Consider the following 25,052-nt stretch of genomic DNA (forward strand, 5'->3'; position numbering starts at 1 on the left):
TGATGGTAGCAGGACTTTGGAAAAGTGCTCTTAAGAGCTGCTTTCAAACTTAAGATCCTGATCCAGCAACTGATAATATGTGTGTGCACTCCTGTGCCTGCACAGAGTGGTAATGAAGTCAACGAGGCGCTGTGTGGGCACACTAACAATTTCAGGATTTTGTGTGGAAGTGTATAAGGATTTTTTTTTTTTTGCTTTCACTGAAAAGAGAAAAGATTATTAAAGCAAATAAAGAAACTTTCTCATCTGCCACATTGCGATGGGAGCAAGTTTCCTCAAGGGCTTCCATAGACTGAGGGTTTTTTACATTTTAGCTTTTAAATGGAGTTGAGAGCTTACCACAATGTAAAAGAAAACAGGCTAGTTATTTGGGCCACAGGGGGAAGCATGTATCTTAACAGTGAAAACAAAATGGATGCTGGCTGTAAATATGACAAAGCCAGTGCTTGAACAAGTTCGTGACAGTGATGTAGTAAGAAGAAGAATGGAAGTTGGGTGAGAAGACAAGCCACACGGTTTGTGGGGGGGCAATCCTGGATCAGAGAGATTCTCTCTTATTCACCCAAGTGCTTTTTGTAGAGACACTTGAAAATTATATTACATTGATAATATAAACGTTTTATGATGATAACAAACCTCGCTGTCTAGGATTTCCATGATTACACCAACTGAGTTCCCCATCTGCAGAAGAACTCCAGACTGTATTTGTAACTGTTCTATTAAAAATGTCCCTCATTAAATGTAATGATGATCATCCACCACAAGGGGGCATATTGTCCATCATATTTACTTCATCTTGCTCACAGATTTACAAGAAAGTCAAAAAATATACATGTATAGTCCAACGCTGTGCACTTTATTTGCTGCAAACACCCCAGTCATAAACTTTTTTACTTGGTTATAGCACATTCTCATCCATCCTTGATCTCTGAGACAAAAATATAGATGACTACACCAAACATATTTGAATAATCTAATAATTTAAAAACCACAAGCTATTTCTATAACAAACATCAGCTAATACTTTTAATTATGAAAATTATTCAAACATTTTTCTCCTCCTCTCCACTCCCTGTAGCTTTGATCTTCTTTTCCTTCATAAGTTTTGTATCCTTGTCTTCTTCCTGTATTTTTGTCCCCCTTCTCTAGTTATATTGTCCTTCCCTAATATACAGCATGGATTTTTGGAATTTAATTCAAGCACTCTCGTTCCAATCCAGCAAAATGTGCTTAACTTTAAGCACGTGCTTAAAGACTTGGTAAAATATGGACAAGAATGCTCAGCACCTGTTGAGCTCTGATAACTAGAGCTGGTTGAATAATCAATTTTTTCAGTTCTCCAGCTGTTCCAATTTAAAAAAAAATCAGTTTGAGTTGAACCAAATCCAAAAATTGTAAACAAAAAGAAATTAAATTGATCATAGAAATCTATTTCAGGTCAAATGAAACGTGTTTTGTTGGCCCCAAAATGGATTTTTTTGGGGAGGGGCGGAGGAGGAGGAGGCCACCTTTACATCTTTTACCCAGTGGTTAAAGCATTCCCAGGGATATGGAAGACCTGTGTTCAGTCCCCCCCTCTGCCTGATGTGGAAGAGTGATTTGAACAGGGGTGTCCCACATTACAGAAGAGGGCCCAATTACTATGAATTGCCACTCAGTGTGTGTGTGTTTTGTTTTTAACTCTTATTACATTTGGGATAAGATCATGTTATTAACTGACTGATCTTTCCACATATCTTATTTCCTTTTACTTCCTCCTTCATTCACAGATAAGAGATCGAATTACATCCTGTGTTATTTTGTAACAACTGCTTAGTTTACACTCGATTGTGTCCTTTCACTTACTGCATTTGCCAAAACGCTTATTTTGACTATTAATATTGGTATAGCTCTAACAGCAAGAGTATGATTTGGACTAATCGCTGAAACTTTTCCTTCTAAATCGCTCAGAGGAAAATCTGTTTCTCTTTAGTTTACAAATACTGGATACATATTACAAGGTGGCCTATTTTCTCTTCTCCGTTTTTTGTTTTATTTAAGGATCTCCCTGAACAGTACTTGAAGGGTGTGTTAATTTGTAGTGTATTCAGCATTTATACAGGACTTTACATATTCACAGTTCAGTCACAGACTAATTCATAGATTTTTAAGGTCAGAAGTGACCATTAACTCATCTTGTCTGACCTGCTGTATAACACAGGCCATAAAACTTCACCCAGTTACCACTGTATGGAGCTCAATAACTTGTTTTTGAATAAGGAATATCTTACAGAAAGCTATCCAGTCTAAAATTGAAGACATCAGGGATGGTGAATTCATTACTTTGCTTGATAGTTTATTCCAAGGGCTAATCAACCTTCCTGTTAAAAATCTGGGTCTTATTTCTAATTTGAATTTATTTGGCTTTAACGTCCATCCACTGGTTCTTGTTATGCCTTTCTCTGCTAAATTAAAGACCCCTTTAGTACCTAGTATTTTCTCCCTGTGAAGATATTGTTACCCCTTTGGACCCCAGAAGTTAGCCAATATTTGGGGTCATGTTGGGTCTTTCCATTAAGAGGAGAATCAGGTATTTCTTTGGTGCAATCCTGTTTATTTACAAAGTCTTGTTTCCCTGAATGCAGTGGGAATCATAGAACCATAAGGTTAGAAGGGACCACAAGGATCATGTAGTTTAGCCCTCTGCAAAGACACAGGATTTGTTGTGTCTATATCATTCAAGACAGATGGCTATCCAGCCTCCTTTTGAAAACCTCCAGTGAAGGAGCTTCCACAACCTCTCTAGGCAATCAATTAATCATTCCATTAATAGTTACTCTTTGTTTGCAGTTGTTTAACCAATTATGTATCCACGTAATGGTAATCAAACAGCAGGAGACAATTGCTTTGTTTACAGTTCCAAGCCTCTTGCCAGCTAGCACTGTACTCAAAAGCTCTCTGTCTTAGCTTTTTCTCAGGGTCACGCTACCAGTATTTCTCTGGCTATCTCTGGGGCTTCCTTGTTGCCTTTTGTGTGTGCTTCTGTGGTGTTTCTACCCCTTCTCTCTCCCACACACAGAGCTCCCTCAAACAATATCCAGCCCCCTGCATTTGCATTCAGCCCCAATCGAACCACTCTGTCCATATAGCTCTGATTCTACCTTGCTTTTCATGTGTTGTGTGTTTTGGGTGGTGGTTCCTACTGTTTCAGCTATCTATATTCCATAAAGGAGCTTAATTGCTTTTTACATTTATCCTGAATGAAGGGTGGATCTTATGCCCACCAGAGTCAGTGAGGTTTCACCCAGTCCAAGGATAACAGTACTTATACACTGTAATCAAGTCACCTCTCAATCTTCTTTTTGAGAAGCTAAACAGATTGTGGCCTCACTGTAAGGCATTTTCTCCCAGAATCAGTTTTGCACCTGCTCCAATTTTTAATATCCTTTTAAAAATTTGGAGACTAGAACTTTATGCAGTGTTTGGTATTAGTCTCACTATTGCTGTATACGGAGGTAAAATCATCTTCTGTCTTTATAGATCCAAGAATTGCATGAGCCCCCATTTTTTTATAGCATCTCTTGGAAAGCTCATGTTCAGCTGTTGTCTACTGTGACCCTGAAAACCTTTTCAGTCACTGCTTTCCAGGAAAACAGCCTCCCACTCTGTAGGAGTGGCCTGCATTCCTCATTCCTAGATACATTCAACTGTATTAAAACCCATTTTGTTTGAATGAGCCCTGCTTACCAAGTGTTCCAGACCATTCTGTATGACTTCCTTCTCCTCCACATCACTCATTAATGTGTGTGTCATCTGCAAATTTTATCAGCAGTGGTTTTATATTTACTTCCAGATCTTTAATAGAAGTATTGAATAGCATTGGACCTATAACCAGTTGCTACAGAAGCTCATTAGAAACACCCCAATTTGATGATGATCTCCCTTTGACAATTATTTTTGAGATTATTGTATGAACTACAATAGACTCCCTGTTTTACAAACTAATTGGGGATTGAGGAGTTCCTAAAACTGTATATCTCAAAAGTACAGTAAATATAGTGCATAAGTTGCATTATGCGGTACTGCATTGCTTTCTTCTTGTCCTTCAAACCACAGCAATTTCCAAATGCACTGAAGAAATTGCAATGTGAAAGGATGCCTTGTTCTTCATCAATATGTTTTTATTTAGTTTTACTTTACTTGAAAATAAAGAGAATGTGGCTGGAAGTTGCTTTGATCTAGTTCTCTTTGAAAGGGGACTAGCTCAAAGCACATTAAAGAACTGTTAACATGCTTCAGCAGGGTGCACATGAGCAGTTAGACCATAGCAGGCTAGTAAGAGGTAGAGTCTCACCCCAGTTTGCTGCGGTCTAATTGTGTAGACAAGCTCTCAGAATCCTTTCCCAGGTGTTTGGCTGGTGGGTTTTGCTCAGGATCTAACTGATTGCCATATTGGGGTCGGGAAGGAATTTTCCCCCAAGTCGAATCCTGGGGTTTTTTCGCCTTCATCTGCAGCATGGGGCATGGGTCACTTGCAGATGGTGGAGTCTCTGTAACTTGAAGTCTTTAACCCATGATTTGAGGACTTCAGTAACTCAGCCAGAGGTTAGTGGGTCTATTACAAGAGTGGGTGAGGGAGGGTCTGCAATGTGCAGGAGGTCAGATTAGATGATCATGATGGTCTCTTCTGGTCTTAAAGTCAATGAGTGTGGCATAAGTGTCCACATGGGGAATTGTGCAGAGTAGGTAGCCTGCACTAGCTATCCCCTCATATAGACAAGCCTTATGATGTTTGGTAGCTGTAGTTTGCAATTTTCTGAAACATCTGAGTTATTTTTGCATTACTCCAGCTGGAATAAGACTAAAGGAATAGAGCCCCAATATCTGATGTGTTCAAACCAATAAAGAACAACACCTTGTTTGGTGTTAGGGATGCTGGAAATTAATATGGGTGAGGGCAGCACTAAGGTGTGACTGAATTCACCCCTGTATTCATACTCTCCACTGTAATAATCTTTGTATAAAATATGCCTTGTGAGGTATCATTTGAAAAACAATAACTTGCTGGTCAATAATATCAGGGTGAAATGTGTATAGCAACATTATATGTAAAGTTATGAACATAAATTGGAATTATGACTGAAATGTGTTTACCAGACAGGTGTGGGGAGGGAGTAAACCTGTTTCTCAAAGGAAGAGGACAAAGTGACACCTGTAGCCAAGTGTCAAAGTTGATTGACAATCACCGGTCAAGTGGCCATTCTTTGGCAATGAAGTGGGGCAGGAACAGATATATCTGCCTTTTAACAAACAACAACATGGAACCTCTTATCATGAGACACCATGTCTCCATCCTCACAGTGGAAAGGAACTGTATGTATTTATCTAGGGGTAACCTGCAGGAAAATGCATTTCAAAGAGTGACTGGACTATAAAATTGAGGGGTGAAAACATCCGGGTATTCATTCATATTCTCTCTCTCACTCACTCTCTCACACCCCTAAGCCTTTGGACTTTAGGAGGGGTTCTGACCTGAGAATCTGGTCAGCCCTGTTGCTGGGAACATGTGATAAAGATTTTACCTTGAACCAAGTCTAGTTTGTTAAGTTTTAGCTACTAGAAAGCATTTTATCTTTATTTCTCTTGAAACTATTTGACTTTAAGACATTATACTTGTACTCACTTAAAAAACCCTCTTTTTGTAGTTAAATACATTTGTTTCATTTTTAATCAAAACTAATCCAGTGCTATGTTTAAACTGAATTGTTTGGTAACTCCAGTGAAAGTGGCAAACTGTTGTCAATTGAGCCCGTACAGGGGCAATGGACTGCTAATGTTTGAACTGTAATGGAGAGGACTGGACAGTGCATAAAACATGTTTTGGGGAAATTTCAGGACTGGGAGTGTGTTGGAGTCATTTTGCAGGTAGTAACCAAGGCTGCTGGAAGCCATAGTGTGGCTGGTGTGTTGCTGACAGTCTGTTGGGGTCAGAGTTGCTGGACCAGGGCTATAGCTATACATAGACACTCAGGGTGTGATCTGCCGGCTGTTTGGCTATTTGTGAGAGGCCTACTTGGGAGCTACAACAGCAAAGCATTGTGAGATACCCAAAGTTGCAGGGCAGATGGTGACACAACCCCCACTGGTCTGGATTGCACCCAGGAATGTGACATAAGGGCTCGATCCAAAGGCCTTTGACCGAGAGAGGAGAGTCCAGGGGTGCTAGCCTCGCACTACAGAGACACATGTTCAGTTCCTAGCTCTGCCACAGGTTTCCTGTGTGACCTTGGGCACATCACTTAGCTTCTCTGTGCCTCACTTCTTGATCTATATAATGGGGCTAATAGTGCCTCCCTACCGCTTTGAGGAGTTGTGAGGATAAATAAATTAAAATATAGTGAGGTACTCAGATACTAGGGTCATTTAAGTACATGAGAGAGAATCCTGTGTATATGTAAGAGCTTTGCCTTCTTATATGTCAGACAGAGTCTCCTTAGATGTTTGGCAGAGTTCCTCAATGTTTTTTCCATTTCTACTTGTCCTTCTTAAGACAGATGGCATGAATGTTCTTCAGGGCCGGAAACACAGCTTAGAGCATCACACAGATCTGTTTTTCGTCAAGTTTGTATCCATAACAAACAGAGATAGTCTGGCCTGTAGTTATGGTATGCCATGTGCTCTAAGAACTGGGTGAAAGATTTTACAATGTTAATATTGTCAGCTAGACCTGTACTAAATATCATAATACAGCAGAACACAAAATGTCCAAAAAAGTTCTTGGAATATGTTGGGGACAACTTCTTTTTTGGAAAGGTGGTGTAAATAACCAGGGGACAGTCGTTTTAGATCTCATTCTGACTAACGGAGGAATTGGTTGCCAGTTCTGAAGGTAGAAGGCAACTTTGTGATTTGAAATGGTAGACTTCATTATTCTAAGGAAAGGAAGGAATGAGAGCAGCAGAATAAGGGCAATGGACTTCAAAAAAACAGACTTTAACAAACTCAGAGAACTGGTAGGCATGGTCCTTTGGGAAAAATATCTAAGGGAAAAAGGATTTCAGGACAACTGGCAGTTTCTCAAAGAGACAATATTAAAGGCACAACAGCAAACTATCCTGATTCAAAGGAAAAATCGGAAGAATAGTAAGAGGCTCTTATGGCTGCATAAAGATCTCTTTAATGACCTGAAAATCAAAAAGGAATTCTACAAAAAATGGAAATATGGACAAATTGCTAAGGATGAGAATAGTGCAAAAGAATAGTGCAAACATGTAGGAACAAAATAAAAAAGACTAAGGCACAAAATGAGTTACACTTAGCAAGAGACATAAAAGAAAATAAGAAGAGGTTCCATATATACATTAGGATCAAGAGACAGATGAAGGAAAGTGAGGGTCCACTACTTAGTGGGAAAAGACACCTAATAATGAACAACACCAAAAAGTCTGAGGAGTTTAATGCTTATTTTATTTTGGCCTTTTCTAAAAAGATTAATTGTGACCAGATACTTAACATAATTAACAGGAAAGAAACACAAGCCTGAATAGGGAAAGACCAGATTAAAGAATATTTAGATAAGTTAGATGTATTCAAGTTGACAAGGCCTGATGAAATTCCTCCTGGGTTACTTAAGGAACTAACTAAAGCAATGTTGGAACCACTAGTGATTATCTTCAAGAACTCATATTGGATGGGTGAGGTGCTGGAGGACTGCAGAAAAGCAAACATAGCATCTGTCTTTAAAAAGGGAAAATGAAGATCCAGGGAATTATAGTTCAGTCACCCAACTTTGATACTGGAAAGCTACTGAAACAAATGATTAAACAATCCATTTGTAAACACCTATGGATAATTGGGTGATAAATAAAAGGCAGCATGGTTATACCAAGAACTAATCATGCCAAATCAAACTAATTTTCTTCTTTGACAGGGTTGTTGTCCTAACAGATGGGGAGAAGCAGTAGACATGTTGTATCTTAATTTTAGTAAGGCTTTTGACAGTCCATCAGGACATTCTCATAAACAAACTAGGGAAATGTGATCTAGATTAAATTACGAGTAGGTGGGTGCATAACTAGTTGAAAGACAATATTCAGAGTAGATATCAATGGTTCATTGTCAAACTGGTAAAGTATATCTGTTGGGGTCCTGCAGAGGTCTATCCTTGGTTTGATGATAATCAATATTTTCCTTAATGACTTGGATAATGGAGTAGAGAGTACACTTATAAAATTTGTGGCTGACGCCAAGGTGAAAGGAGTCCCATGCACTCTGGAGGGCAAGATTATAATTTAAAAGGCATTTGATAAATTGGAAAAGTGGTCTGAAATCAACAAGATGAAATTCAATAAAGACAAGTGCAATGGACTATACTTAGGAAGGAAAAATCAAATGCACAAATACAAATAATCACTGGCTAGGCAGCAGTACTGCAGAAAAGTATCTGGGAATTATACTGGATTACAAATTGAATATGAGGCAACAATGTGATGCAGTTGTGAAAAAGGTTAATATCATTATGTGGTGTATTAACTGAAGAGTTATATGTAAGCCAGGAGGTAACTGTTCTGCTCTTCTCAGCAGTAGTGAGGCCTCAGTTGAAGTATTGTGTCCAGTTTTGGGCACCACACTTTTTAGAAAGATGTAGACAAATTGGAGAGAGTCCAGAGGAGAGAAACAAAAAAGATTTAAAAAAATGTAGAAAATGATGTATGAGGAAAGGTTAAAACATCTAGTCATGTTTAGTCTTGAGAAAAGAAGACTGGTGGGAAGGAGGACCTGATATCAGATCTGGGAAGGGGTGTTATAAAGCAGGCTGTGATCAGTTGTTCTCCATGTCCTCTGAAGGTAGGACAAGAAGTAATGGGCTTAATCTGCAACAAGGGAGAGTTAGGTTAGATATTAGGAAAAACTTTCTAACTGTAAGAATATTTCAGTACTGGAATAGGTTACTCAGGGAGGTTATGAAATCCCAGTCTTGAAGAATTTTAAAAACAGGTTAGACAAAAACCTGTCAGGGATGGTCTAAGTATACTTGGGCGTATCTCAGTGCAATGGGAAGGATTAGGTGATCTCTCAAGGTCCCTTCCCAACCTACTTTTCTGTGATTCTCTGATAATAAAACATGAAAATGGGAGACATTTGCTTTGTTTCATATTTTATTAGAGACTCTATCATCATCACAGGTTCTCAAATCTGGATCTAGTTTGGGGTATGTTTTATTTCAGGGTTGGTCCATCCCCCGTTATCATGGACCTCTTCTCTTCCAGTCATTCTCCCTTTCTCCTAAAAATTACCCTAACTTTTCTGTATTTTATGAAGGTGGTGGCTATCCCTTCTTGATGTCTTTGGGAGTAGTCATCTGGTCATTTTCCCATTTGGTTCTTTGGGGATTTAGGGAAGGCAGAAGCTCTATTTACTAAATCCACGGATTTTCTTTGGGAAAGGAAGGATGGCAGAGGAACTACTTGGTGAACTCTCTGACGAGCTGGATATAGAGGGGCAGTTGGTCACTCATGAAAACTGTAGGAAAATAAGGGCACTGTAAAATGCTAAAGGGCAATAGTTTGTCTTCACCAGTTTTACGTAGATGTGACTCTATTGATTTCAGTAGAATTATTCCTGATTTAAATCCATGTAAGTGAGAGGAGACTCAGATATTAAGTTTCAACAAGGTGTGCTTAGAGGGATTGTGTCTGAATGAGCCCCAAGCTAAGCAAACCTGTCGGACTGTGAACACACATGAACTAAAAATGCCAGTTTGGGTTTGCATGCTTCTGATAAGTTACTAGGTTCACACAACCCTGTGGTCAGCACAAGTGATTAATTGTATTTTTTCTGGGCTCTGTAGTGCTGTGTTTCATAGCAGTAATATTCCTTCTCAGAAATCAATAGTTCAATGGCCCTAGTCTTGTCCGGGCATCATTCTATGAAGATGTCTATGCCACATCTTTAGGGCAATTCTGGGTCCTCAAAATCGAGAACATTGTTAGATAAGCCATAACTGTGAGATATGTGCTATTTGTCTAACTGATGTGATACCCAAGTGCCTCTTGGGAGTTGTAGATTTCCTTTTAATGAAAGAACTGTTCAGTTTATCAGACAGGATTAGAAACAAGTGGTGGATCAGGGCAAAAGCAAATAATATGGGGGAAAAAAAGTTGAACTAAAGAAAAGCTTTAGGAGTGTGTGAAAAAGGAAATGAACAGAGGCTATAGCTTGTGTGTTAAAGACTTAATAACATGCTAATTTTAGCAAATAGCAGCAGAGAGGGGTAAAAAATAAGATGTTTCTGATCAGGGGCAGCATATTAAGAAAAATTGTTCCATCTATCTATTTATACCACTCATCACTCCAGTATCTGGGTTGGTGAGTTTGAAGAGGTCACTGTATTTGGGACAAGGTACACTTTTCTAATTCACCTTGTCTAATAGATGGTGACAATAATGAGGCCCTGAAAAACCATGACAAGCAGGAGAAGGGGGTTCATTACAGAAAGACTCCAGAGAAGTCACAATTTGGATTTGGGATGAGAGATTGAGCCTAGAAACAAGGGTTAGAAAGCTATGGTCAAGAAATTCAGATGCTAGGAAGAATTTCAGATATGTAAATTTGTAGCCTGCATAAGATCTTGCTTGAGGGTAAAATAGGGTGAAAACTGTGGGACTGGTGGTGTAATCATAGTGAAACCAAATGTAACTAGTGATTGACCCAGCCAAATTATCAGTAGTCCCAACAGCACTATTATCCATGTGCCAGCTGCAGTACTGGGCTCTGGTGCATACATGACACCGTGAAATGTCTCAAGCCCCACATACAGTTGATGCAATTAAAATGTTGATGCAATTAAAATGTTTTCAGGTCTTGTTACTAATAGGAAAGTATTATTTTATTGGTTCCAACAGATATTCCCTAATCATATTCCTAACATTTACTGGTAAAAAGGCAAAAGCAAACCTAAGTCACACCTACTGTTCTGTATGTAGATTTTTTCAAAAGATCTTATGCTGATCCCTGTTCATCAGCGTAAAGCATTCCCATGCTGTGAAACCCAAACCTGGCTTGTGGTGCTGATCTCCATGTAGTCTGTAAATTTCACCAGTATCCTATTCTTATATTTTAATGATTGCTTAAAGGGCTGTATTTCACATTTTCTAAAGCACCCATTTGTTGATTTGGATTTAACAGTGTAGTCAGAAAGCTAATGTGCTGTTACAGTATGGATTTGTAAGATGGCATGAGACACTTACGTACACAAGGGCTTTTCTAGGCTTCTGAGAGATGAACAACACACATCCAATCCAAAATCTATATGCTCTTAATTTAATAACACTTCTAACATACTTGACATATTTAAAACTCAGCCAGTAACTATATGTACAATGTACAGGTGCTGTTTTATACAGCTGACCATTATTGTTTTAAAGTTGTTATGAAATAGTTCAAATATGTAAAGATTACTATAGAAAAATAAATATACTTACACATTAAGATTTCTGTTAAAATATTCTGGTAATAAATTCTGCCCAAGGACAACAGGATATGAAATCATTCCAGCTCAGACAGGAAAAATATGTCCTGTTGGAGGGCAGTTCCACCACCCGGTCCATTGCAAAGACTTGAAAAAACTTTTACAGGAAACATCCCTGGACCATTCCCTATCAGTCAAAGGGCTTTGGATCAATCCCTTAGTGCTGCCTGCACCCACATTACTTTTCACCATCCCCAACACTAAACAAGATGTCATTCTTTATTGGGTTGACCACATCAGATTCTGTGGCTTTACTCCTGAAGTCTGATTCCAGCTGGAGTAATGCAAAAGAACTCAGACTAAAGAGAAAATTGCAGACTACAGCTACGAAACATCACAGGACTTGTCTACATGCAGAAAAAGGCCACAGTAGGTAATGTAAGGGAGGTACTCTGCACTAACTCCCCATGTGGACACACTTACTGACCACTGAGAGTGCCTTTGTGTGCAGGGGTTTAGTGCACTTTGGAAGCACATTAAGTTAAACTACTCAAGCGCACTTGTAATGTGCCGTAAGAACAGTCACAGGGGCAGTAAGTTAGGGTGTGAAATTAAAGCATACTAGCAACTCTGGACTAACTTCCTCAAATAGACAAACCCTTAGTAAAAATATGTCTCACTTTAAATAAATGGAATGATTTTAGTTCATATACTAGTAACGAAACAAATTTGATATCAATCTTTACAGAAAGGGCCCCCTACCCTCAATCTCCCCATGAGGCAGTGTATATTCCATGGTCTTACTTCATTTGGTGGTACTATTTAGCCCATGTGATGAAGTGGGAATTTTTTGTAATATTTTAATGAAGCCTATATGTGCCTCAGTGTCCCCTATATGCTGCATTGTGATCCAGTGGGTGAAAAGGGACTGTTTGTTCCTGGGGAAAGCTAAGATACAGGTGCAAAGGGTGACTCACTTTCTGGAGTCTTAGACCCCATATCAATGGAGCTCTTGAGAAGACAATGTCAAATCCAGTTGCCTGGACCTGGACACCTAGGAACCAATGATCCAGAGAGATATGGACTTCTAGCTGCATCTCTTGATATGGACAAAGAACTGGGGTGAGGTGGAATTTAAGTATCAGCTTTAGGAAGCAGTCAGGGGCACATCTAGGAGTCTGACATAGGAAATCAGATAGAGGGACAGACAGAGTTTGAATAATGGGGGCTCGCTGCAGCTTCACTGGGCTCTGGCTACCCAGAATGGACTGTTCTATAACCTTCATTTCTCTATGCTAACCAATGTCTTCCTATGCTGTGTTCCAGTCAACTAATAAACCCTACTGTTTCACAAGGCTGGTGGAGTGTGACTGCAGGTGCTTGCGGAGGTGCATTGTTCCTTAAGACTGTACAAGTCTCCCTCGGGGCCTGCCTCAGTGGGACTTGCTGACCGGAGCTCATGATGTGAAACAGGAGTGCTGAAGGCTCAGAGATCCAGTCTAAGGAGGCAATGAAGCTGTGCAGCTTACCCTGAAGAAAGAGTGGGGTCCTCCCAGAGACTGTTCCAAAGCTGGGGCTATAGCACTGATCCTGTGGATCTGTGACAGCCTTACTGAGTATAAAGATTGTATGAAATCCTGCAGCTGTAGTTTTGTACTAAGAGGGACTACTTTGCAGTGGGAGTTTTGCCTGAGTAAAGACTACAGGATTTGGCCTTGTATTCAGTACCCTGACACAAAGATCCCTGTACATAGAACCCTGCATAGGGGCTGACTACATGGGTGCTTTGGGGCTGGAGCACCCAGGGGGGAAAAATGGTGGGTGCTGAGCACCTACTGGCAGTCCCCCTATCAAGGCCTCTCCCTCCCCACAGCGCCTCCTGTCCGCTGGTGGCCCCACCAATCAGTGCTTCTCCCTTCCTCCCTGCACCTCCCACCCACCACAATCGGCTGTTTCGTGGCATGCAGGAGGTTGGGAGGAAAGGGGGAGGAGTGAGGATGTGGCACGCTTGGAGGAAGGGGGTGGAACGGGGCGGGGCAGGGGTGGAGCGGGGTTGGAAAGAGGTGGGGTGGGGCCTTCAGGGAAAGGGTGGAGTGGGGGCAGGGTCTGGGGAAAAGCCGGGTGTTGAGCACCCTCTGGCACAATGAAAAGTTGGCACCTGTGGAACCCTGTTCCCTAAAACAAGGGGCAATGAAGTACACACTATATTTGTATTTGATAAATCAGAGCTACTGGAGTTTTGTTACTTGGCTCTCATTGATGAAGTTTATACTCTAGCCCAGAGATAATTTCCTAGGAGTTTTGCAGTGACAGGTAGAAAGGGGAATTCCTGAAACTGCACCTATATTTGCAGAGCTCTTAACAGTAATTTCCTGAAGTTACAAGCAACACAGCCAATTGGTCTATATGGAAATATTTCTGTCCTTTGTTAGTCTGAAATAACTCTGTTGACACAGGTGTTACTGAAGGCAGAATTTGCCCCTAGACTGTAAGTTTGTAAGATTTCTACGTATCCATTACTTGTTTATTTTCAGCTTTTCTCCTCCCCACAGCCAGCCACTTTACTCTTGGAGTGTGAGAGGGTTGAATTTTAAGGATAATCTTGTCTGTGTTTTTACTTAGCCAAAAGGACATTGAGCTAGAACTGTGACCTTTGCACTTTTTTCAGTCAATATTTTCATAACATTAATTTGAAACAACTTTAAATGGACCCTCTATGGACCCTCACCTATCAGTTAAAAGGGGAAAGAAAACTTCTTAATTGCACCAATGGTACATATAGCGTAATACACCTTGAGGTTTGCACCAGTGGCTGTGGTTAGCTGTAGTGGCTGTAGTTAGCAGGTGGCTAACACTGGTGTTAAACTAGACATAAGGAATCTGGCTGGGCCAGTCACTAATACATTTGTCTCGTTTATCATTCCACCATCAGTCCTACACTTTTTTAGGAGTCAAGTACATAAGTACTTTTTTCTTTATGGTGGATGTAGTGGAGTAAAATTACTCCCATATTGTGAAGGTTTTGGAAAGTGTCAGATAATGATTGTTTGTTTATTCTGGCCTAGTTGATAGTACCCATTTGAAATTTCAATTAGTGATTTCATGATTACAATTACCCTTTTTTTATGTGTTTATCTTGTCACTGAAACAGTGGGGAGAAGACAGAAGAGTTGGTGAGCAAGTCTGTTCCTGTTAAAACCCATTATTCATTCTTTTCTTTCCCCTCCCACTGCAAAGAGGTCTGGTGGTTTCTCTAGTCACCCCAATTCTAGCACAAAGTCATCATTCACCATCTGCTCCCTGTTTATCAGCAGCATGGGTACTCACAGGTGACTTGGTGGCTAAGCATAAATCTATAGAGGACTTACAGTCCTTCTGCATTACAGGATCCCCAACATGACTCTCAGACATCAATTATTTTAAGGATTTGCTTCATTGCCACTGAAATATGCACAGTATAACTGCTGCTGAGCAACACTTGGTCATATCGAACCCCAGGATTTTGGAAAGCAAAAGACCTCATCTTTATTGAACTTATAACACAAAATTCCAATAAAACAGCATATTACATCAGTGATAATAACTCATTACAAGCATAGACTAAACAAATTTGGCCACAAATTCATATTAAGCAAAATGACTAATTGATTTAACTTGAGAATGCAGCATAATCACAATCTCAATCACTGGTCACTCTTCATTTGCACTAGATGGAGAAGCACACATTTGTAACCACCATAACCAAGGTCTTTCTTTTCCTTGCACCACTTTCCTTACCAAATGATTTTGGAAAGTCTCTTTCCTCCCCACTTCCCAGCAGCCTGATGCCTGAGTTTGCGGTAGTCCAGTGTGGCAAGGACCACTGGCCCAACCACTTCCGACAATAAAATTTCTGTACACAAACCAAACCGTGACCAGTTATCTAAGGTATACATAGGGTGTAGCTATAGACCTCTACTGAAACAGAGGTTAATGGAGAGCAAGCAAAGCCATCAAAGAGCTGAGCTCCTCTTTGCCTATGGTCCAGGCAGGGCCAGCCTAACAATTGGTGGTGCCCTATCCAGAGTGGGATTCCATACTAAAAAAAGGAGGGAAATCAGTCAGAGTTTCTTCCTCCCGTCTTGATGCCAAGAGAGTGGGAAGGGCAGACTAGCGGTGAGTTTATAGTATGAATGAGAGGGAGATGAAGCCAGCTCTTGGGTCACAGAGCATTCCCAGTGGCTTCTGGCTTTATTTGTGTTTAAGATTGGCCCTGGGTCATTTTTTATATCGATAAATTGCTCGGGCCTGGCAAAGTTTCCTCCTTTTTGCCTTTTCCTGCACATAAAACTGGGAAAGGACATTAATATAAAAGTTGAAGTTTTTGAGACATTGCAATGATATACAGATTGGGTGTTTACTAAGTGATTATACTGCTGACTTGCTATCATTGTAGTATGATTGTTTTGAACCTTTGGAGTTCCTCTCCCAGCCCTGTCGAATTTGTGTGAGTGGTCGGTCTATACATGGGAATATCAGAACAAATTTAATGGCCAGGACAATGCAAGGAACAATGAGAGAAAGCATATATGCTGCAGGAAGATACCATCTGTACATTGAAGGGTTCAAGAATCTCTTCCCACCGTAGACCAGCGTATGTGCAGTGCACAAAATCAGTGTCAGGTATCCCAGTTTGGACTATTGGGAGGGGAAAAAAAGAGCATCAGTTAAGATTGTAAAATGAACTTAACAGTAAATGCTAATTATAAACTATTGGGATATAACCAAAATTAGGAATTAATTGAGACTGTCTAGGTGAAATTGCTTTATATTCTTAACCAAAGCTTTTTACTTCTCAAAATGTTTGCTTGGCAATTCTGATAATTTTTGCCAGGTCACACCTACATCCATCTGGTTGCAATTTTCATGAAAATTGGTGAAAATTAATTCAGAGCCCTTAGCTCTTTAGAGGCCATAATGATAGTCCAACAAGAGTTTTCATATCATGAGAGTTTCTTCAATACACCAAAGCTTTCTTGACAGTAGACTTCCCTCCCCCGTAGCCCAGAATGGGTGCATTGAAGCCAACCAGTGGCTGCAATGCTTCCTATGAACCAAGTGCTAACAGTTATCAGTGTTGCATTCTCACCAGGGTTGTACTATTTATACCCACATGATATCATGTGCCATGGGTTTACCAGTTGTGCTTGCACATGAGCTGGACCTTAGAACAGGTGACTCACTAGAGGAAAGGCAGGCTCCCTATAGGTGTCCAACACGGAGTGGGGAGGCAGGATTTGTAGCAGCAGGGATGGCTGCTAATGCAGCCAAACAAGCTGTGACATGCCCCGCTGGCTCCCTGATATCTGGTGAGGTAGGACTAGCAGTGTGGATGGCCCACACCTTTGTAGGTGGGACGAGCAGTGTCAGGACAAGTGAGCAGTAGGGGCAGATAATGCGGTCAAGTGCCAGATGAGTGCCATTGACAGACTGACAAGAGAATTCAAACACAGAGAGAGGGAAAGGGTCAAAGATGGAGCAGAGGCATAAAGGGGCTGAAGAGGAGGCAGAAAGAACAAGTGCACATGAGCAGGGGCAATTTCAGCCTGGCTAAGGTTGGCACTTGATGGCATTATACAAAACTAAATGTTGATACTTTGTGCTCAAAAAAGTTTCCCATCGCTGACCACCTCAGTGAACTAACCATTTGACAGTTTATAGTTAAAACCATTTTGTAGCCTTAAATTCTCTTCCATAAATGGAGCATAAACTTCTCATCTGACTAGGATGCTGTAAAGGTGCAGGCAGTCGATGAGCACCCCCTTGCAGCCCAGCGCAACACTGCTGGAGTGCCCTACCTTGAGTGCCCCAAGCAGAGCAGCAGTAGATTTCAGTTTAACAGCCCAGGCAAGAAGAAACAAACATTTTTTTAAAACAAAATACCATGTCCCCTTTTAAAAAGGCTTCAGCCCAGGAACCATTACAACAAATAGCTCGTCAGGCCCTGATTCAAGCTGCCCAAACTTAAAGTCCACACCCAAGTCTCTGAATCCATTCCAAGTCTCTCTCCTAGTGCCTATTAGAGCAACTGTCATTCACTTCAGCCTACCTGACACCCTGTGTTTCCTGTTCCTTTTATAGAACTCAGCCCTGCCAGGGCCTCTTTGATTATTCTCAAGCTTTGGGCTCCAGCCTGTCCCCTTAAAGGAACAGTACCCTTTAATCATACACTGCATTCCTTTACAGATGTACAATAGCACCAGTACTAATCTGTAAATCTTGATTTTCAAATCCTGGGACCTATGATGTCCAATTGCTGTGTTTGAAAATGAGGCAAATGCAGCAATGAAATATGAGCTAACTCTGTCACCCTCACCCATATGAACATATTTTTGGCTAATACTTCTGATTTTCAGCCAATCTCTTGTTCTGGGGGATGGGGCATGTTTTGCCCAATTCCTTTTAAGAGATGCTTATGGTCTCACAAAGATGGGGGGAAAGGCTGTGTTGCTTATATGGAGAGTCTAAAGAAAAGCTACCTTCTGCCAGATAGAGTGCATCATTTTATGACAATCACTTAGAAAATCACCACATTTTTCCAGTGCTGAGAGAGGAAAATGGATTGTTAATATTGACTTTTCATTTATGAAACGTTAAAAAGAGGTGGTATAGTTGCTTGTATGTTGTCTGAATGTGGTTGGCACTTCACAGTGACAATAACTGTCAATTTATTCAACACAGTGAATTTCCAGACTAATGTTAACTGAAATTTCAACCTGGAGTAAATACTTCGAGTCAAAATAATTAGTGAAAGAACATGGGTTTTTAATCAGTGGCTGAATATTTCAGGGGTTTACTCAATGTAACTGATCACTCTGTTTTCTACAATCATCTTCTGAAAGCAACAAATTTATCATTGCATCTTTTCATTTGTTGTTTGGAAGTTCAGTTTTCCTAATTTTACTTTATGTAGGTGATGACCACAGTGCCACCATCATGAGCTACCAGGGAAACACGAAAGTTGACAGAAGGGTGCAGGGAATGTAGCAGAGAGAAAGGACATGAACTTAGTTTTTTAGTTGAAAGAAGGTATATTTCTCACCTGTACAAATCGAAATTCTCTCCAGTTGACGCTGTTGCTGACAGAGGGCAAGGAAGTTATTCCCAGCAAGACAAACAGAAAAAATCCCAGGATTCCTAAAGCCACGTAAGAGTCACTAATCCAGCCGTTAGTGTTGTTAAATGGATCTGTTCTGTTGTCCTTTATCTGAAGAAAAATATCACATATACTTTAATAGTGCAGTAGCTGCAGCTCCAATGGACAGAAAAATGCCCTTTAACATGAGGTTTCCTTTAAGGTGGACTGAAAAGGTTTTTGTAAATAGATTAAAACAATCTGAAACAGAAGACCAGCTTGTCTCATGAACAGAGTAGGGTGTTCTGAACTGCCAGTATGCAGGGCCTTCCATAGCATGTGCCACTCAGAGGCAGGGGCGGCTCTAGCTTTTTTGCCACCCCAAGCATAGCAGGCAGGCTGCCTTCGGCGGCACGCTGCGGTTGCGGGGAGGTCCCTGGTCCTGCGGATTCAGTGGCATGCCTGCGGGAGGTCCGCTGGTCCCACAGCTTCAGCGTACCCGCCGCCAAATCCGTGGGACTGGCAGACCTCCCACAGGCAAGCCGCCAAAGGCTGCCTGACTACCGCCCTCGCAGGGACTGGCAGGCCACCCCCCGCGGCTTGCCGCCCCAGGCACGCACTTGGAGCACTGGTGCCTGGAGCCACTGCTGCTCAGAGACAGCAGATACAGTGTTGCATACAGCCTTAGTGTAGCATTAATAAAGCTTTGTAACGTGAACATACATTCTGATGACTGCGGGAATGTGGTTATTTTTAAAAATAAGGCCTGGCTTTCTGCATGTCAGTAAATGTGCCACTCTCAAAGGGATATGCAGAAATGTGGAACATGTACCTCAAAATTATTTATAATTAATATTTTTCTACACCTGTTGTTAATCACTACAATAGCCAGAAGGAAGATTGAGATCAGAAGTCCCCCATTTAACCACAGCACCAGTGATCTTTGGAAATACAGATGCCTAGAGGAAACACCAACCATACAAAGAAATCCAATAGCATAAAATCAATACAAATATAACTTTTGACATCAAATTCTGAAACTCAACCTACAAAACAGTAGCATACATAAGTGGGGTTGGGGGGAGCAATGAACAGAAACTTACCTGAGATATGACATAAACATTTAATCTCCATCTTACATAATAGCGAATAGGGATAACAAGCGTGTACAAAACATGCAGAAAAGCAAAAACCAAGGCTACTAATCCAAGCTGCTTCCTACAAAGCATCCATTTGTCCAGCCAGTCTGGGAAACGACTGTATTTTGTTCCTCTGTGTAACTGGAGAATTGCAGCAATTATACCAGGAAGGTAAACCAAAGCAAGAAGGATGAGTGCCACTATGGGGCAGACCCGATTTGGAATGGAAATTACAATAAAAAATGATAAGTCTTTGTTTTCACGGACGTAGGGGTAGATTACATCACGAATCAAACTGTAGAAGAAAAAAAATGCACTTAGGCCAATAGCCAAGTAGATGGGAAATTTCCACATTGGAAAGAGCTGCAGTGGGTAATTTTCTATCTCTCTGGCTGCCAAGAGAGAGCCTTGATCCAATGGTGTAAGACCAAGAGTCCGAACAATATCCATCACCATTTGTTTGGCTTTGTTGTCATCTCCACAGACAAACACCTGCAACAAAAAGAATGGGCTTTATTGTGACAAATCTTTGGGACAGATTTTACTGTTGACCTGTATGGGCATAAAATAAGACCTTAAAGTTGATTGTATTTCCAAACTTTCTAGAAATCATTGGCATTCTTGCCAGTCTTTGGGCTGGTCTACACTAGAAGGGGGGATCGATCTAAAATACGCAACTTCAGCTACGTGAATAGCGTAGCTGAAGTCGAAGTATCTTAGATGGAGTTACCTACCATCCTCACGGCATGGGATCGACGTCCGCGGCTCCCCCTGTCGACTCCGCTACCGCTGTTCACGTTGGTGGAGTTCCGGAGTTGACAGGAGAGTTCGGGGATCAATATATCGCGTCTAGATGAGACACGATATATTGATCCCCGAGAAATCGATTGCTACCCGCCGATACAGCTGGTAGTGAAGACGTACCCTTTGATGCAGGGGTCAAACAATAACATGCTCCGCTACTGAGAATTAGAATCAGAAGTAAAACCTTTTCACTGGGGAGGTGGGAGGTTTAAAGTGAAACAATCATATATATGAAAATAGCAAATTATAATACACTTAACAATGATATTCAGCTAGAACTGTTGGATTTTAGCACATGCTTTGGAAGACAACTCTGTCAAGCAATTTGTAAACACAATTGCATCTTACTGGTAAAGAGTTCTCTAGGATTTTATATAAATGGTCACAATCTTCCATTTTTGCACCACACATATAAAACAGTGATTACCAAGGGTCCCAGAGCAATCAGGATACAGGTAATAGGAATATAGATCACCTGTCATTTAAAATAAAATATTTCTCTTTAAGGATTCTGAGAACAATGTGGAGGGAGCCTCTCTCATATGGGTATGCAGGGTAATAGAAAAGCGCACCCTCACCAGCCAATTATCATGTGCACAGGGCAGCCAGAAGGATGGCGGGGGTGAGCGGGGGAGAGGGAGGAAGGTGTTTTGGGAAAGACAGTACTCATCTTGGAGTCTGGAGAAAAAAGGCAACCTGCTCTCATTTAGACCCACAATAATGGGGATTTTTGGAGCTTCTGACCATAGTGCAGCCTGAAGGGAGCTACATCTGTGTAGAGATCAGCCTGGACAGGAGTACAAGTCACCAGCTCCTTGGCTCTGCCCTGGCAGCACAAAGCAGGTTTAATGATGGCTTAAGTGACCAGTTGAGGCAGCACATGGCGTAAGGGAACTCTGATGGTTCCTGGCTGCCAGAGCAGTCCCTTGGGGACAGTTGCACCTGAAGCAGCTTAAAGTAACCCCTGAAGTTGCAATAAGCTGCTTCTCAGGCCTAGCCCAGCACACAGTGGACCAAGGGTCAGAGAACCATGAAGATGGCTAACAAACTTCATAGTTCCTCCAGCCATCCCAAGCTGCCTAAGTATCAGAATCTCCATGCCCTTCTTGCCCCCTGCTCATCCCCCCAACACTTCTGAACTCTGGATAAGTCCAACCTTGCTTCTGAACTCTTTGGGAAGGGACATATCTGCTTCCACATGTATCCACTACCTGAAAGTAGCCAGAATGGAAGTGTGATTTACACAACTTGATATTTCTTCTCCACCCTACATTCCTTTCTGTCTCAGTTCTCCTCCTGCTTTGTCCAAGTTCCCTCATTATGCTTCTTCCTCTCTCCTTTCCCTCTTCTCTTGATTCTTTGGTTCTTCTCAATTCCTTTCCTTAGTCTTTCCCATCTTCAGCTTCCTACAATCCTCATTTCATACCTCTTTTTAAAGTTCCTCTTGCTTTCTTTTGTAACTTACAAACATTTTTAGATGATTTTAAAATCCTCCCAACACTGTAGATACATAACAGCAGTTCCCTTCTCTGATCTCTGTTAACACCTTCCTGCAGTTTGGGGGTGAGGGACATGTGCTTAACGATCAAAAGGCAGGGAAAATCAATGTTTTTTAAATGTTGGGGATAGAGATTTATTTCTAGGCTAAGATCAAACAATCATATTTGAGCATGAAAGGATTTTTTTAGCTTAGTTATTTGACTGAACACAGGGAATCATAATGAAAGTTGCATCTGAACCTTGTCTGATACTTTTCTCTTTATTTACATGTATTTTGCTGTACTGTTCAGAAATTGCCATATGATATAATTTACAAGAAACTCTTGTTCTTTCATCTTACCTGTCTGCTTGCATCCAACGTGCCTGACTGCAAGGCCCATGCTGACACGGTGTTAAATGCTTTCACTACCTTAGCGCCTGGCACCAGTTGAGCAAGGTATTCAGCATTGGATTCAGGATATTGGTTTATTTTGAGGTTGTTGCTTACATCCACCAATACTTTTCCATGAAGAACTTCAGTTAACTCTGTGAGAAAGTTGTAATGTTGTCTCTGAATTGCTACAATAATAATGTCAGCCTTCTGTGCAGCTTCTCTGTGGCTCAGCACCTCTGTGTCTTTGGGAATCAGACTGGAAGTCTGTGCATTTCGGCTTCCGAACACTATTGAGTAGCCACACTGGAGCATTTTATACCCCAGAGATCTTCCAAAATCTCCTGTTCCAAAAATACACACCATCTCTTTTTTATGAGGAGAGTTTTCAGTAAGAGGGATCATGTTGGAAGAATTTTTCTCCATATCTAAAAAACAGTAATAGGGAAAAACAAAACAGGAATACTTTGAAAAGGACAAACTAGCATGGTGCTTTGATTATACCAAAATATATATTAACATTCTCTTTGTTTCTTGGACCATTTATCAGGAAAGTCTAACAATTAACACACATTGTCAGAGGACTTACTGTGCCGTTTTATAAAGAAAAGTAAAGTTAATTTCTCTCCATGGGCTCATAGTGCCCTATCTTTTCCCCAGCTGATAGATGCAGACCCTAGATGCGGAAGAACTGTTTCAGTTCTCTTCTCTGAGGGGAAAAGGGGGAGAAGGGGCAGGATATAGAGAGAAGAAGGAATAGTATTTGCCCCATGTTTCTGGGTCATTTCTGCTTACTTTGTTGACAGAAATAAGTTAAAGGGGAACTCACCAAGAGAAATCAGAACCTGGAGGCTCTTTGCAGGAAAACTCAAAGAAAAGACATTTCAAAAGGAGCAAGCTGGGAGCTCACCTGCCCTGCTCAGGGTTTTATTGTTATTGCTCTTCAATGCCAATGTGTTCTATTGGGAAAGAACCCCAGGAGAAGGGACTACTGAGGTACTGGGCTACTAGAGTGTATTTCCTTTGCTTATAATGATTCTATTATAAGCAATGTATAAATAAATATTGATCAAGTAGGTACTTATATGACCCACTTCACTGTAATATCTAAGTGCCTCACAATCTTTTTTTTATCTTTATTCTTTATTTGCATTGTGGTATCACATAAGGTCCCCGGTGACCAGGACCCCGGTGACCAGGACCCCACTGTGTTAGATGTCGTACAAATACAGGACAAAAAGACAGTCCTTGCCCCAAAGAGCCTACAGTCATGTATCCTCTCAACACACCTGTGAGATAAGAAAGGATTATTATTCTCATTTTACTGATGGTGGACTGAGGCACAGAGAGACGAAGCGAATTGCCCAAGGTAATGCAAGAAGTCTATGGCAGTGTAGGGAATTGACGGCAGGCCTCCTGAGTCCCTGGTAGTGTCCTAACACACCACCATCCTTTCTCTATGTATCTATACATACTATACAAAGGAAACCTATTCAAAGGGACCCATAAGTAGAAAGTTCTAAGAAGCTACTATTTGTGTGCTCTGTCATGTGATACTACATTGCGCTTCCTTTGAACATGTTTAAAAATCACTCTCTGTTGGGTTTGCTGATGTCCTGGGAGACTGTGAAGAGGTGTGTACCCCACAGGCCCTGAAAGGGTTAATGTGAGCCTGAGAGGTCAGTTATGGTACCTGGCTGCACCTGGAAGGAGAGCCAGGCTTAATGGATCATGAAGCCCAGCTGAGCAGGAGCAGGCCGTTAGCATAAAGCCAGGAAGATGAGAGCAGAAGAGGGCTAAAGGGAGGGAGTCTGCAGTCACTCCCTGGGTACAGAGAGGTGGTGAAGAGGACACCCAAGGGGGAGAATAGGCCCTTGATCCTAGCCCTGGAAGAAAGGTCTACCCAGAGAAGTTACGAGGAAGAAAGCCTGGGTTGGAAGAAGCCCAGGGAAACAGCAGCAAGGAGTGGGACTGCACAGACCATGGCTGCTGGTTATACTGTTCCTGAGCTGGAACCCAGTGTAGAAGGAGGGCCTGGGTTCCCCTACCAGCCACTGGGAACATGGCACAGGACCTGGCGATGTGAAATGGAAGACTGTCTGAGGTGGCATCTGGACAGCTTGTCTGATGGGACTTTGTTACCTTGGAAGGGGAGGACTATATAGTGACCTGGCTGGAAGGACAAGTCACAAAGAGGAGAGTACCCTGGGTCACAGAGAGAAGGAGGAGCCACAATATGAGCAACTGACAGAAGGGGGTACAAGACACGGTGCAAGCTAATTCCCAGATACCACTAACGAGGTGCAACTGTGATGAGTGAACCCCTTTACAGAGACGCAAATGGGAGGAAGGCTGTAGAATTCCCTCTTGTGGATATTCATATATTTCAAAGCAGAATAGCAGCATGTGTAATACTGATTAATATCTCTGAGCCACTACATAGTAAGATGTAAGACTTTGTTTGAAATATGGCAGTATCCCACCCAAATCTTTCAGGGCCTCCAACCTTAAGAAGTCAGAAAGCTGGCACTGAGTGAACTGTGTGGCAGTCATGTCCTCTCCTAACTGAGATTTGAATGGAAATCAAATGGCTGTTTCTATGTGACGTGCAGAATTAATTAATATTATAAACATTTTATTTAATGAAAGCTACAGCAATAAGAAACAAATCTACAA

The 25,052-nt window shown here is 41.3% G+C and overlaps 1 protein-coding gene across 2 annotated transcripts in view; it reads right to left on the bottom strand.

Annotated features, from left to right (window-relative positions):
- Window positions 1–13,965: 13,965 nt before the first annotated feature.
- The window catches only part of STEAP4 (STEAP4 metalloreductase), a 34,853-nt gene continuing 23,766 nt past the window's right edge, over window positions 13,966–25,052 (bottom strand). For both annotated transcript variants that reach the window (XM_039523447.1, XM_039523448.1), the window contains exons 2-5: window positions 22,347–22,804; window positions 19,667–20,194; window positions 18,531–18,695; window positions 13,966–16,126 (exon numbers count right to left, since the gene is read on the bottom strand). In XM_039523447.1, coding sequence (XP_039379381.1) covers window positions 15,857–16,126; window positions 18,531–18,695; window positions 19,667–20,194; window positions 22,347–22,802 — 1,419 coding nt within the window. In that variant the 5' untranslated portion in view covers window positions 22,803–22,804 and the 3' untranslated portion in view covers window positions 13,966–15,856. The remainder of the gene's footprint in view (window positions 16,127–18,530; window positions 18,696–19,666; window positions 20,195–22,346; window positions 22,805–25,052) is intronic.

This window comes from Mauremys reevesii, linkage group 2 (genome assembly GCF_016161935.1).
Source record: "Mauremys reevesii isolate NIE-2019 linkage group 2, ASM1616193v1, whole genome shotgun sequence".
Lineage (NCBI taxonomy): Eukaryota > Metazoa > Chordata > Testudines > Geoemydidae > Mauremys > Mauremys reevesii.